Source organism: Orycteropus afer, unplaced genomic scaffold, assembly GCF_000298275.1.
Source record: "Orycteropus afer afer isolate SDZICR_OR568_19922 unplaced genomic scaffold, OryAfe1.0 scaffold00419, whole genome shotgun sequence".
Classification (NCBI taxonomy): Eukaryota; Metazoa; Chordata; class Mammalia; order Tubulidentata; family Orycteropodidae; genus Orycteropus; species Orycteropus afer.
Window position 1 is genome coordinate 984900 of NW_006922006.1, and position 14423 is coordinate 999322.

General features: G+C 40.0%; 1 protein-coding gene across 1 annotated transcript; it reads left to right on the top strand.

Moving 5' to 3' along the window:
- Positions 1 to 12287: 12287 nt before the first annotated feature.
- LOC103208173 (olfactory receptor 10W1-like) lies at positions 12288 to 13302 on the top strand. The gene is given in 2 exon segments (XM_007953850.2): positions 12288 to 12341; positions 12343 to 13302. Coding segments are annotated over 2 exon segments (1014 nt in total).
- The last annotated feature ends 1121 nt before the right edge of the window (positions 13303 to 14423 follow it).

Here is a 14423-nt window from a genome sequence, read left to right on the forward strand (position 1 = left end):
ATCACCTCCTGGCCTTGTTTTGGCCAAAGATATTTAACTTCTCCATTGCCTCTTGCCACAGATGTAGTCAATCTGATTCCTGTGTGTTCCATCTAGTGAAGTTCACATATAGAGCTGTCACTTATGTTGTCGAAAAAGGGTATTTGCAATGAAAAAGTCATTGGTCTTACAAAATCCAATCATGTGATCTCCAGTGTTATTTCTATCTCCAAGGCCATATTTTCTAACTACCAGTAACACTTCTTTGTTTCCAACTTTTGCATTCCAGTCAGCAGTGATAATCAACACATTTTGATTGCATGTTTGGTCAATTTCAGACTGCAGAAGTTGATAGGAATCTTCAATTTTCACATCTTTGAGTTTGGTGGTTGGTGCATAGATTTGAATAATAGTAGTATTAACTGGTCTTCTTGGTAGGTTTATGGATATTATTCTGTCACTTACAGCATTGTACTTCAGGACAGATCTTGAAACAGCCTTTGTGATGATGAATGTCACACCATTTCTCTCCAATTTGTGATTCCAGGCATAGTAGATCATATGGTTCACTGATTCAAAATGGCTAAAACCAGTCCATTTCAGCTCACTAATGCCTAAGATATTGATCTTTATGTGTTCCATTTCATTTTTGACAACTTCCAATTTTCCTAGATTCATACTTCATACATTCTCTGTTCCAATTATTCATGGATGTTTGCATCTGTTTATACTCATTTTGAGTAGTGTCACATCAGCCAACGTAGGTCCCCAAAGTTTCACTCGATCCATATCATTAAGGTCATCTCTACTCTGAGGAGTCAGCTCTTCACCAGTCAAATTTTGAGCACCTTCCAACCTGACGGGCTCATCTTCTGACATTATATTGGACAATGTTTCAGGGCTACTTATAAAGTTTTCCAATAATATATCAGTTGAATATCTTTGCATAATCTGGAAACACAGGTAAACATCTTTCCAGTATTCTCTGCTTTTGGCCAAGATCTACCTGACATCAGCAATGATATTCTACCTTCCACAACCTCATCTCAATCTGGCTTGAATTTCTGGCAGTTTCCTTTTGATATACTGCTGCAAATGTTTTTGAATTATCTTCAGCAATATTTTACTTGTTTGTGATGTTGGTGAAATTCTTGGATAATTTCCACATTCTGTTGGATCACCTTTCTCTGAAATAGGCACAAACATGGATCTCTTCCAGTCATTTGGCCAGGTACTCGTCTTCCAAATTTTTTAGCATAGACAAATGAGGACTTCCAGTGTTGCATCCATTTATTGGTACATCTCAATTAGTATTCCTCAATTTCTGGAGCCTTGGTTTTCACCAAAGCCTTCGCTCTAGGTTAGACTTCTTCTTTCAGTACTTTCTTCATCATATATATAGTACTTCCTGCAGTGGTGGAAAGTTCACTAGTTCTTTTTGGTACAGTGATTCAGTGTATCCCTTCCATTTTCTTTTGATGTTTCCTGCATTATTCAGTATGTTGTTCATAGAATTCTTCAATATTGCAACTCAAGTCTTGAACATTTTCTTCCATTCTTTAGCTTGAGAAATGCCAAATGTGTTCTTCTCTTTTGGTCTTCTAACTCCTTTCATTATAATGCTTTACTTTAGTTTGTGTTGTCCTTTAAAATCTTCTGTTCAGCTCCTTTACTTCATCATTTCTTCCATTCACTTTAGCTATTCCCTATTTGATAGCGAGTTTCAGAGTCTCTTATGACATCCATTTTAATGTTTTCTTTCTTCCCTGTCTTTTTAATTAATTTTTGCTTCACATATGATGTCTTTGATGTCATCCCACAATTCATCTGGTGTTCAATGCACAAAATCATTGTTGTTGAGATGGTATCTAAATAAAGTAGGATATACTCATGGTTGTATTTTGATTCTCATGGATTGTTTTAATTTTCTTAAGCTTCAACTTGAAGTTGCATAGGAGCAAATAATGGTCTGGTCCACAGTTGGCCCTGTCCTTCTTCTGACTGATGATACTGCACTTCTCCATTTTCCTTTCCTCAGACATAGTCGATTTCATTCCTGTGTTTCCATCTGGTTAGGTCCACATGTATAGTCACTGTTCATGTTGTTGAAAAAAGATATTTGCAATTAATAAGTCATTGGTCTTGCAAAATTCTGTCATGTGATCTTGGCATCATTTCTACCACCAAGGCCATATTTTCTAACTACCAATACTTCCTTCTTTCTAACTTTCACATCTCAATCACTAGTAATTATCAATGCATTTTGATTCCATGCTTGATCAATTTCAGACTGCAGATGTTAATAAAAATCTTCAGTTTCTTCAGCTTTGGTTTTAGTGGTTGGTGCATAAATTTGAATAATAGTAGTATTAACTGATCTTCTTTGTATGCATATTGATATTATCCTATTACTAACAACTTTGTAATTCAGAATAGATCTTGAAATGTTCTTTTTAATGATGAATGTGACACCATCCCTCTTCAATTTCTCATTCTTGGTATAGTATATTATGTGATTGTCCAATCCAAAATGGCCAATACCAGTCCATTTCAGATCACTAATGCCTAGGAAATTGATCTTTATGCATTCCATTTCATTTTTTACAACTTACAATTTTCCTAGGTTCATACTTCATACATGTTACATTCTGACTATTAATGAATGTTTGCAGCTGTTTCTTCTCATTTTGAGTCATGCCACATCAGCAAATAAAGGGTCCCTAAGCTTTACTCCATCCACATCATTAAGGTCGATACTAGTTTGAGGAGGCAGCTCTTCCCCAGTCACATTTTGAGTGTCTTCCACCTGATAGGCTCATCTTCCTGTGCCATATCACACAATGTTCCACTGCTGTTCATAAGATATTCAGTGGCCAATTTTTTTTTTTTTTTCCAGAGGTAGACCTCCTTCTTCCTAGTCCTCATGTAAAAGCTTTGCTGAAATATGACCATCATGGGTGACCCTGCTGGTATTTGAAATACTAATGGCATAGCTTTCAATATCATAGCAGCACGCAAGCCACGTAGTACAACAAACTGACACACACAAGCCAGATAGCCAGTTCTAATTCACTAAATTGAATTATTCCTACAACAGTGAGTAGAATTCATCAGGCTACTGTAGCTGGGGGGGAAGAAGACTTAAAAATAATCAGTGAAATCTGATACAATTCCATGCTTACCCAGCAACCTCTTGATCTCAAACTTTAACTTAATTCCTATGGAGCTTAAGTCCTGAATCTTGAGCTTATTATCCAATTATTTAATAAAAATACAGAACATTTTCTACATGTCTAGCCCAGTGATTCTCAACTGGGGAAATACTTGCCTCCCAGGGGACAGTTGGCAATGTCTGGAGATATTTTTGGTTGTAACACTTGAGAGAGTGCTACTGGCTTCTAGTGGCTTCTAGAGACTAAATATGCTACTAAACATCATCCAATTCACAGGACAGCACCACCACCACCACCCCACACACACACACAGCAAACAATTATCCTTTCCAAAATGTCAATAGAGCTGAGGTTGGGAAAAGTTTGTATACCCTTTGCTATACATACAATATATATACAAGGTCAAGAAAAGAACAGTCAGTCTTTTCTTTCATTGAGCTTACTATAGTGCAAAAACAGCAAGGAGGCCGCATGTTCTGACCTCCTCTAACCCCACAAGAGGAAGACAGAGTCACCATCAATAGCCCAAGGCCTATTCCTGTGAGGCCAGACTTGCTGCCTTCCTTCAGCCCTTTCACCAACTGCTCCTCCCAAAGCACCACCACCTCTCTCCCGGGTTCGATAATTCACTGCAGTGGCCACACAGAACTCACAGATTATGGGGTTTATTAGGGAAGCACCAGGCTACAATTCAAGTTCAGGAAAAACGCTTAGCTTCTCTCCCAGCCCACCGTCTCTCAGCCAAGTCTCTCATAGTCTTTCCCCCAGCAATGCATGTCCCTCGGTGTCTTACTCAGCAACGCACGTCTTTTGCGTCTCTTTCCCAGCAGCACATGTCTCTTTCTGGAGCACGTGTCTCTTTCAGCAGCACATCTTCCTCAACCAGCAGTCAGAGAGAGTTCTGCCTCTAGGAGGCCTCCTTTTGAGCCTGGCAGAGTGGTCAAACTAGCCAATCATAGCATCAGAACTCTAAGCACCTGAGAGAGAGTGGGAACCTCCCAGAACATTGCATTGTGCCATGCCCAACAGAAATAACCCAGGTAGATAACATTTAAAATCAGGAGCTCCTCAGTTGCTCATTCCACCACTGAGTTTACAATGACTTATGGGTAGAAAAGCCATACTAAGTAATTTACTACACTGCATATAGGAAATAGAAGTTAATCAAATACCACACATGTAAAATTGCAGTTATGATCATTGCTGTGATAGAAGGATACATGGAATTCTGAAAGTAATATTCTAAATGGTACATTTGACCCGGACATGACCAAGGTCAGGGAAGTTTTCCTTAAGGAAGTAATGGAGTTGGGATCTAAAGAATAAGTAGACACTCTGGTGGCATAGTGCCTAAGACATTTGACTGCTAACCAGAAGTCTGGTGGTTCAAACCCACCAGCCACTCATTGGAAGGAAGACTGGACAATCTGCTTCCATGGAGATACCGCCTCAGAAACCCAAAGAGGGGTCACTGTGCGCCACTCAACATACCATCTCGGAAACTCAAGGAAGGGTCGCTGTGAGTCACTCGACAGCGGTGAGTTTGGTTTGGTTACTAGGGAAAGAGAAAAAGGAACGAGCGTTTCAAGAAGAGTGTAAAATATTGGTGGTGGGGAAAAAACATATTGAAAAAAGGGACTAAAAGAAAGGCAGAATTACTAGAGCCCAGAGTGTGAGGAGGAGGCTAGTAGTTAGTAGAGGTTAAACCTTAGATGACCTGTAAGCCACAGTATGTTTTGTCTTTGTCGTAAGAGTCAAATTTGACTTCCTCTGAAAAGTTATTGAGTGTGGTGTGGCTGGATGAAGCTTGATGGAGAGGAAGAAGAATATGCTTTGGATTCAGGGAAACCTCATCTCAGCTAACTACTCCATCTCTTCTTGGACAAATTGCTCAAATCCTCTAGTATTTTACCTCTGAATTTTATCTATGAAACATGTATAACACTACTTTGAAGATTTATTCTGCTGTAAAATGATATAATCTGTGAATTATAATCACATATAATCTGTATGTGAAGTGTGTGGAATATAGTAAGTGTAATATAAGACTTAGCTATTATGATTATTATAATGCTTGAAATATAATAAACATAATACATTTTGCTTCCTATCCCTTTAATCTCCACCTCTCCTCCATCTCTTAACACTAAAGACATCTCAGTAGTCTCAGAACATCTCAGGTAACAGCCTGCCTGGCTATGGGGAATTGAAAGTGACATCAGACAAAACCTCCACACTCATACACACACCCACACCCACACACACATAAAATAACAATAATTCTAAGCCTATGCAAAGGACTTGTTTTTGAATAAATGAGGCATTTGTGTGCACACATTCACAGAAACATGCAAATATTTATATATGCATGACCAACCAAGATTTTTTTCAGAAGAATGAAGGCAATTTGCTAAGACCTACAGGAATGCCTCTACTCAAGGAGAATTAAACAAAGAAAGATGCCAAGGAGAAGGGGAAATATTTAATAAATATTTACTGAGGCTCCAATAAGCATATAGCACTGTGCCAAGCCCCATGAAAGATAGATAAAATATAAAATATGGTCTCAGCTTTCCAGGGCACTAATAATTTAGACTTTATACTGAGGGTAGCTATCACAAATCCAGTGGGAGTAAACTTTCTGAAAAGTAACCCTCAAACTACTTTGTTTAGGGAACTTCATATTTCCCAGAAATTATTTTGAGCACTGAACATTGTTGGTAAAGGGTTTAATACTGGTCTTTACTTTGTCAAGCATACTCCAGACTTTCCATAGGGCAGGACATCCCAAGTGGAGAGACCATTTTAGCTTGGACTAATTATCTGGTAACAGGGGAGAAGATCAGAAATCATCTAGTTACCTTCTTCTGGGAGAGAAAACTTAAAAGGAAAAGCCCTAATGGCAAAGCAATTTACTTCTTCCAAGGTGTTCGTTTGGGAAAGTTGCATAAAGACTTAGTCTCACTGGCTAGTCTCTCCAGGCTCATGGCCCACCCTTCTCTATCCACCAGAGCAGTCAGACATCACTTGCTAGATCCTGTCTTTTATCAATATGAATGAAGAGACTGGATCAGCATACTCCTCTTCCTTCTCATGCTGGAGGTAAAAGAAAGCCTTTCTCTACCTCCTTCTGGATTTATAATGGTATAATTCAGGGACCTGCTGACACTGCTCTAGAAAACTGAGCAATGGCTTTACAGGTTGAGACCAGGATTTCAGAACTAGATAAGGCCATGACTTACAGTGTTTATGTTTTTGTTTTTGTTTTTTTAAATCTACTTAAAGACCCAACTCTATCTAGTAATAACTAATATTGGTTTAAAAGATATTAAGGAATAACAAAATGTGTACATGAGGCTTAAGAGGTGATTGAAACGCTGTCCTCAAATAGCACCTCATTTAGTCTTCTGCTGTGAAGCAGATATTAATATCATCCTTTTCATAAATTCAAAAAAAAGAGGGAAGTATTAACATGTGTTATGCAATTTAATAGGTTTCACAAAGGCAATGTTCTAAATACTTTATCTCATTTCTTCTCATCATAAATCCATTTGATAAGTATCATTATTTACATCTTTTAAAGATGAGGAAATAAAAATTGATGTGCAGTGATCTGTCCAAGGGATAATGCCATTAAGGTGCTAGATTCTAGCTCTGATCTGTTTCATGCCAAATCCATTAACCCTCTTTCACATAATGCTAACTAAATTATCTTGGAGTTGCTTCAGCATATTCTACCTGGATTTCCAGAATGCACTTGAAGACTTTCTCTAGACATAGCAGTCAACTGGAAGTAGGATGGCAGGGGAGGCAAGGGAGTGATAGTATGATTTGGGACAGGGCTTGGATATACCCAGACGGGTGTGCATTCCTCATCTGGTGTCAGGCTGGGGAAGATTTCTATTGATGAAACTGAAGTCTCCTTTTCTTGCCTGAATCCTATCCAACATATTTATTCACAATTTGGAAGAGCATGTTGATGATACGTTATTATATAATAAGTTTGATTCTTTTAGAACTATGAAAAGCGCTATTTAATCTAGCCAGAACATGTGCCTTGTACCTCTGGTTACCCTTCTTCTCCTAGTTAATTTCCATTCCTTTTAAGCTCAAATGTTACTTCTTCCTGGAAACCTTTTCACAATCCTCTGCCCATCATCTAGGCCAGCTTTATGTTGCACAGTATAGCACAAAAATATCTACTTTCCTTTAGAGCACTTAATCCTAGTTTTAATTACATCTATTTTGGGCAGATTCTTTAATTAAGCATTCACGTCTCTCATTAGGATATAATCTCACTTGAACACTATGGTAGTTATGGTTACGTGTCACCTTGGCTGAGCTTGGTTTTGAGTGGCTGGCCAGCTAGTTGTAGTTATTCCCCACGGTGAGATTCGTAATCAACTCCATGGTGGAATCTACTGAGTAGCTGCCTTAGGGATGTGGTCTGCTTCCAGTATATAAGAAGCACCTTTGAAGGAGGTATCTTTTGTCACACTTGACTCCTTTAAGTAGCCGAGTCATTATTCAGCAGCCTGCCATGTTGTCTGCCCATCTTGGGAACTTGAATCAATAGCCTGCTGTGTGGTTTGGTAATGACCTTGGGTTTGTCAGCCTCAGCAGCCAGCAGCTGCCTGAATGAAGAAAGCCTCTAGCTTCAGCAGGCTGGGAGCAAGAGGCAGAGCTGAAGCCCAAAGTCAAGGGGCTTTCACCCAATCCCTAGAGCCTGGCACTATGAACTTGAACTTCTAGCCCCCCAAACTGTAAGAGAATAAACTCCTGTTTGTTAAAAGTCACCCATTTATGGTATTATATGTTAGAGCAACATGAAGTAACCAAAACAGACACATTTTGCTCAACACTGTATGTGGTGCTTGGCACTCAATATATACAAAATAAATGTAAGTGACTTCAGGAAGAATAGTTGATGTGGAAAATGGCATATTAGAGATTTAAATCTCAATCTCAGCAGACTGAAGCAATGATGGGGATTGTTATAGGAATGATGGAGACTGTTCTCTTCTCTGAATATAGGAAAAATGATTAGTAATTTTAGTGTCCGTGGAACTAGATAGCAATCAGTTTCAGGAAACCCCCAAAACAAACATAAACTAATTGGATTTCTTTTTTATTAGGTTGAAGATAGACTGTCCACTACCAGTTGGGTGATGTCCATATCTTTTTAATGTTGACCATTCCTATGATCAGTTCTACACAGCACACTTTAAAAGAAGATATTTAAAATGAAAGCATTTTAAAACCAAAATAGTGAAAAATATCAAGATCATGCCATGAGAAGAATAGTTCAAGAAATAAGGAAGAAAGCTTAATGGCTGCATGATAACAGCCTTTTCGTATCTGAGGTGTTTCCTATAGAAATGACCCTAGAATGAATATGAAGGAGTTACCTAGAGACAGGTTTCAGCTAATTATAAGAAAGCACTTTTAGAGAATTGAGTCATCCAAGTAAGTCAGGAGGTAGTGAGATTCCCTGGGCTCTGAAGGTGGTTGTAGATTGAGTGACCTGATGTTCAGATACAGTATTGGAGATTCAAGCAACAACGTGGGACTGAACTAGGCAATTTCTGAGGTTCCTTCCAGCTCCAAGAATTCATGACCTATGATCACTGTGATGGAGATATTTTATTACACAGCCTGAGAACACCATTAAGATGATATGGATGAGCCTGAGTATAATAAAATTTTCAGAAGTCATCAGTACAATACAGAGCTCAAATTCATCCTTCATAATGCAGGGGGACACTGGCCTTTGCTATCTGTTGTACCCTTCTATATTGCTATGTCTTTCAGTGACAGTTTTTTCCATGGTGCAGCCAATATGTTTGATGTCAACTTGTTTCTCCTAAGAACTCCTCAACAAGTGATTTGATGATGAAATAATATTACAAGAGAAAGAGAAAATATTATAGAGTGAATAATTTAGTTTTTTTGCAGTATATTGTCACAATATATTTATCCATTCAGCATACATTTGTTGCGTGTCTATAATTTATACATCATTCTTGGTGATATGAGGAGATAAAAATATAAATAAGTCAGATAACTCTCCTTGCCTTCACAAATAACAATGATTATCTTTAATTGTTGTTGTTGTTGTTGTTGTTATGTGCCGTCGAGTCGGCCCCGACTCATAGCGACCCCTCCTTGGGTTTCCGAGGCAGTATCACTACGGAAGTAGGATTGCCCAACCTTCCTTCCGAGGAGTGGCTGGTGGGTTTGAACCGTCAGCCGTCTGGTGAGCAGGCAAGTGTCTGCTATAATTAAGGAGAAGGAGCTCCTCCAGTGGTTAAGCACATGGCTGCTAACTGAAAGGTCAGTGGATTGACCCAGCAGCCTCTGCACAGGAGACAGATGAGACAGTCTGTTCCCATAAAGATGATAGCCTTGGAAATCCTATGGGGCAGTTCTACTCTGCCATATAGTATCACCATGAGTCAGAATTGACTTGACAGCAAAGGGTTTGGTTTCTGTTTGTTTGAATTATTAAGAACTGGGCACTATGAATGGCACTTTGCATTTTTGAGTTGGCCCCGACTCATGGCAACCTCATATGTTACAGGGCAGAACTTCTCCACAAGATTGTCTTGGCTGTAATCTTTACAGAAGCAGACCTCCAGGTCTTTCTTTTCACACCACTGGTGGGTTCTGATGGCCCCTGAGCACATTTCTCCCTATGCTTGTGACATGGAATAGATATATGTGAGTGATTTTTACTGGAAGTCGTGTCTTGGGCTTGATATTTCTCTTAAAAATTCACACTGAATAACAGCAAATATTAAAATTGGACAAGTTGAAACAAAGTTGCATAATACCCTTTCCCACCCTTTTGAATATGAGATTTTCTGGGGAAAGAAGTTGAATAGTTGCCCTTGGGAAAGTCTGAAGGGAGAAGAAAGTCTAAGGTATTTGTCTTGAGAATAATCCTCTCCCAATGAGTTTCATGAACACGGGGTTTATGAATGCAAAGTTTTCCTTCTTAGAGAAGGCACTACCTTTGCAAGTTGCATTGGTTCATCAGACAGGCTTGGAGGGAAGCTGTACGGTTCCTCCCAGAGTGCACTTTGGCTCCTGTCTTAGTTACCTAGGGCTGCTATAACAGAATTGCCACAGTGGGTCACTTTAACAAACAGAAATGTATTCCTTCATAGTTTAGAAGACTGGAAGCCCAAATTCAGGGTTCCAGCTCTAGGGGAAGGCTTTCTCTTCTGTCAGCTCTGGGGGGATGTCCTTGTCTCCTTTTAACAACTATGGGCCCAGTGTTCCGTGGTTCCAACGGATGTGTTCCGCATCCCGCTTTTCTTTCTTGGTGGTACTGAGGTCCCTTTTGCTCTGCTTGTTTCTCTATCTTTTTATCTCTTGCAAAATAAAAGATGATACAGGCTACACCCAGAGAAAACTCCTCTTACATCAGATCAGGGCTGTGACCTGAATAAGAGTGTTATGTCCCACCCTAATCCCTTTACAACTGATGGGCTGATCAGATCACATCACCAGGAGATCATATTGCACAACTGCCAAACAACTGTGAATCACGGCCCAGCCAAGTTGACACATATTTTTGGTGGGACACAATTCAATCCACGGCAGCTCCTTAGAAGGGAAGACAAATATGGAAATAGGGGCTGATATGGCCTTTCAAATTCACCCTCTCATCTCATAGGAAGTGTTCTTAGATCTCTAACAGCTTATGATCACATAGTTTCTTATAAATCCACAAAGGAGGAGTCCTATGAGAAAAACTTGATTTTCTTCAAACGCTACATCTTTCTTGATTGAATACTGCTAAGAAACCAGGACCAGGCAGGGCTTTGGTTTCTGAGGCTTACCACTGATAATGTCTAACTCAGAGTTTTTTCAGCACTTTGCCCCAGTGAGTCCTCCATTGTTTTGTTTCCTCATTTCATCATCCTGATGAAAACTCAAACCCACTGCCATTGAGTTGATGGCAGTGACTCATAGGGACCCTATAGGACAGAGGAGAACTGCACCATTGGATTTCCAAGGCTGTAAATCTTTACAGAAGCAGACTGCCTTATCTTTCTTTTGCAGAGTGACTGGTGGGTTCAAACTACTGACCTTTTGGTTAGCAGTCCAAGGCTTCAACTACTGTGCTACCTGAGCTCCTTTCTTATTAAAAAAAAAAAAAAAAAACCTCACTGCCGTCAAGTCCTGACTCACAGCGACCCTTCCTTGGGTTTCTGAGGCAATATCTCTATGGAAGAAGATTACCCAATCTTCCTTCCAAGGAGCGGCTGGTAGATTTGAACTACCAGCCTTCTGGTTAGCAGAATGCCTTAGGCTCTACACCACCAGTGCTCCCTCCCTTCTTATAGATCTTACTAATTTTGTCTCCAAACTTTGTCTCTGATCTTTCTTAAGCATAAATCTGATGATGTCATGCAGCCACTGCTACTCTCACCTCAAGGGTAGAACCTGCCTTTGTTCACCTGGTGTTCAGCCTTCTGTTATGTTGTTACAGCCTCCTCTTCCTACTGCTCCATTCCAGCACCTGGCACTCCATTCATATTACATCACTAATTATTCCCATATCTCATGTTTTCCACATTTAAATTGTTTTTCAACAACGTTACTTTCCCTTAAGTGTTCTTGCTACCCCATGATTTCTCTTCCATGAAGTCTTACTTGGTTTCCAAATTGAAAATACATCCTTCCTCTGAAATTCAATTGTTTCATTATACTTTCCCTATGATTCCATCTAGCTTGTATTATAATCATGGTACGCATCTTTTCCACCATATCATGAGATTTAAAGCATTACATCTAAACATATTCAAATCCATGCATAAATCCATGCATAAATAAGTTAACCTGTCCTCCAATTCTTGACTCTTTGTCCCAAAATTCCTTAACACTTTTGTGAGAATTTACTGAGAGAATTTAATTTTCATTCCACTTCTTCTGAAAATGGGTTCTAAATTCCACCACTTCCTCTTTCCTTTAAAAAATCCCTATATAGCTTGGCTTTACTCTTAAAAGTTATAGATTGAGTTGTAGATATTTATGTAGAGAGACTTGTAACGGGGAGGAAAACAAGAAATAGTCCTGATCCTTCTAGTTTCTAGCTCATTAATTAATGACTCAGAGTTTGAATTAATGTATTATCAGTATGATTCTTCCTCCCGTCTTTGTAACTCTCCACAGAAAAAAAGGTATTATTAGCCCAATGACCTGGCAAAATCACTCAATATTGATGGAATTTGCATTCATGGCCTATCCGTCCTGCCCAGAGCTTCGGATCCTGTCCTTCCTTGGCATCAGCCTGGTTTATGCATTAATCATCACTGGCAATGTCCTCATTGTGTTGACCATCCAGTCAGAAGCCTGCCTACACACACCCATGTACTATTTCCTGGGCAGCCTGTCAGGGGTAGAAATATTCTACACTGCTGTGGTTGTGCCACATATGTTGGTCAATATCCTAAAGACAGAGAAGACCATCTCTTTCGGGAGCTGTGCCACTCAGATGGTGTTCTTCATTGGACTGGGCAGTGCTGACTGCTTCCTCTTGGCTGCCATGGCCTATGATCGATATGTTGCCATTTTCCAGCCCTTGCAGTATCCTCTCAGCATGACTTTGACTCTCTGTGTACGTTTGGTTGTGGCCTCTGTAGTCATTGGTTTCTTGCTCTCTGTACAACTGGTGGCCTTCATCTTCTCTCTGCCATTCTGCCGGGCCCGGGGCATTGAGCACTTCTTTTGTGATGCGCCACCAGTGATGCAGCTTGTTTGTGCCAACAGCCACTCCCATGAGCACTCAGTGCTGGTGGCAGCCACACTAGCCGTTGCTGTGCCTTTCTTCTTCATTGTCACCTCCTACGGCTTCATAGTGTCTGCTGTGCTCAGGATCCACTCAGCAGCTGGCCGCAGTCGAGCCTTCTCCACCTGCTCCTCCCACCTCACTGTGGTCCTGCTGCAGTACGGCTGCTGTGCCTTCATGTACCTGCGCCCCAACTCCAGCTACTCTCCTAAGAAAGATCAGCTCCTTTCACTGGTCTACACACTGGGCACCCCACTGCTCAACCCACTCATTTACACCCTGAGGAACAATGAGGTGAAGGGGGCCCTTGGGAGAGTTCTTACCAGGAATCACCTCTCCAAAAACAGCTAGTGAAGGGGACAACCTGTAGGAGAGGTTTGTTTTCAACCTGTGCACATGTGATTTCTGTCAGTTGATGTCAAAACTGATCTAAAAATTGGTATAAATTATCTGAATACTGTCACTCTTTATCTATGAGTCCCTGATGGACTAACAGTTAAGCATTCAGCTATTTACCAAATGGTTGACAATTCAAATCCATCCAGAGACTTCTTTACAGAAAGACCTGGTGATCTAGAGCCTTCAAAACGTGGAGCACAGTTCTATTCTGACACACATGAGGTTGCCATGAGTCTGAATCGACTGGATGGCAACTGATTTGGTTTTTGTTTTATTTAGTTTTTAACAAGGAACCTTAAAAAGAGTTGTACCACCTGATTCAGTTATTTCTCTTCTAGGAAAGAAATATATAAACAAATCAACATAAAGTAATATAAAATTGCAAGTATGAGACTCTATCAAGCTATCAGTTGGAAAGAGATGGTTCATTCAAAAGATTTTTAACTGAAAAAAATATATATGGTGGAAAGGTACATTCTAGCAATAGTAGGAAGCCAATATCACACATAGACCTTAAGGGCAAAAGGAGGGCAGGGCATAATCAGAGACCAGTGAACGATAGAGCTACTGTGAGAGGTTACAGCTGGAACTGTGGCATTAGGGGAAGGGAGAGGCAACTCATAACAGAACTGTGGCTACGCAAGGAAAGGTCTGAGAGGTAAACACCTGTCTTCTCTCTATTTTCACCCACCACCTCTTTCCCTGTTTCCCATTGGCCAAACCCAATTGGAAGCAAAAAGGCAGGTGAGACTGGACAATTCAGCCCATTGATGTCAGACGCTGGGGCACAAAGAAGAGCAGAGAAGGACAAAGATTGGATCCTGAGGTTGGAGCCAAGCAGAGAGTCATCAGAAAAAGGCTTTTATATTATAGTATTATATGTAAAAATGAGAATACATTAACAATCCAAATTCCCCATAATAAAGTATTGGTGAAAAGATTATTGACTAAAGGATTATCATGCATCTTTAAATTTATGTTTTCAAATGATAATTATTATTAATAGCTAACATTTGTTAGGGAGATCTGTACCATAGTGCCTAAGGCACTTGACTGCTAACCAGAAGGCTGGC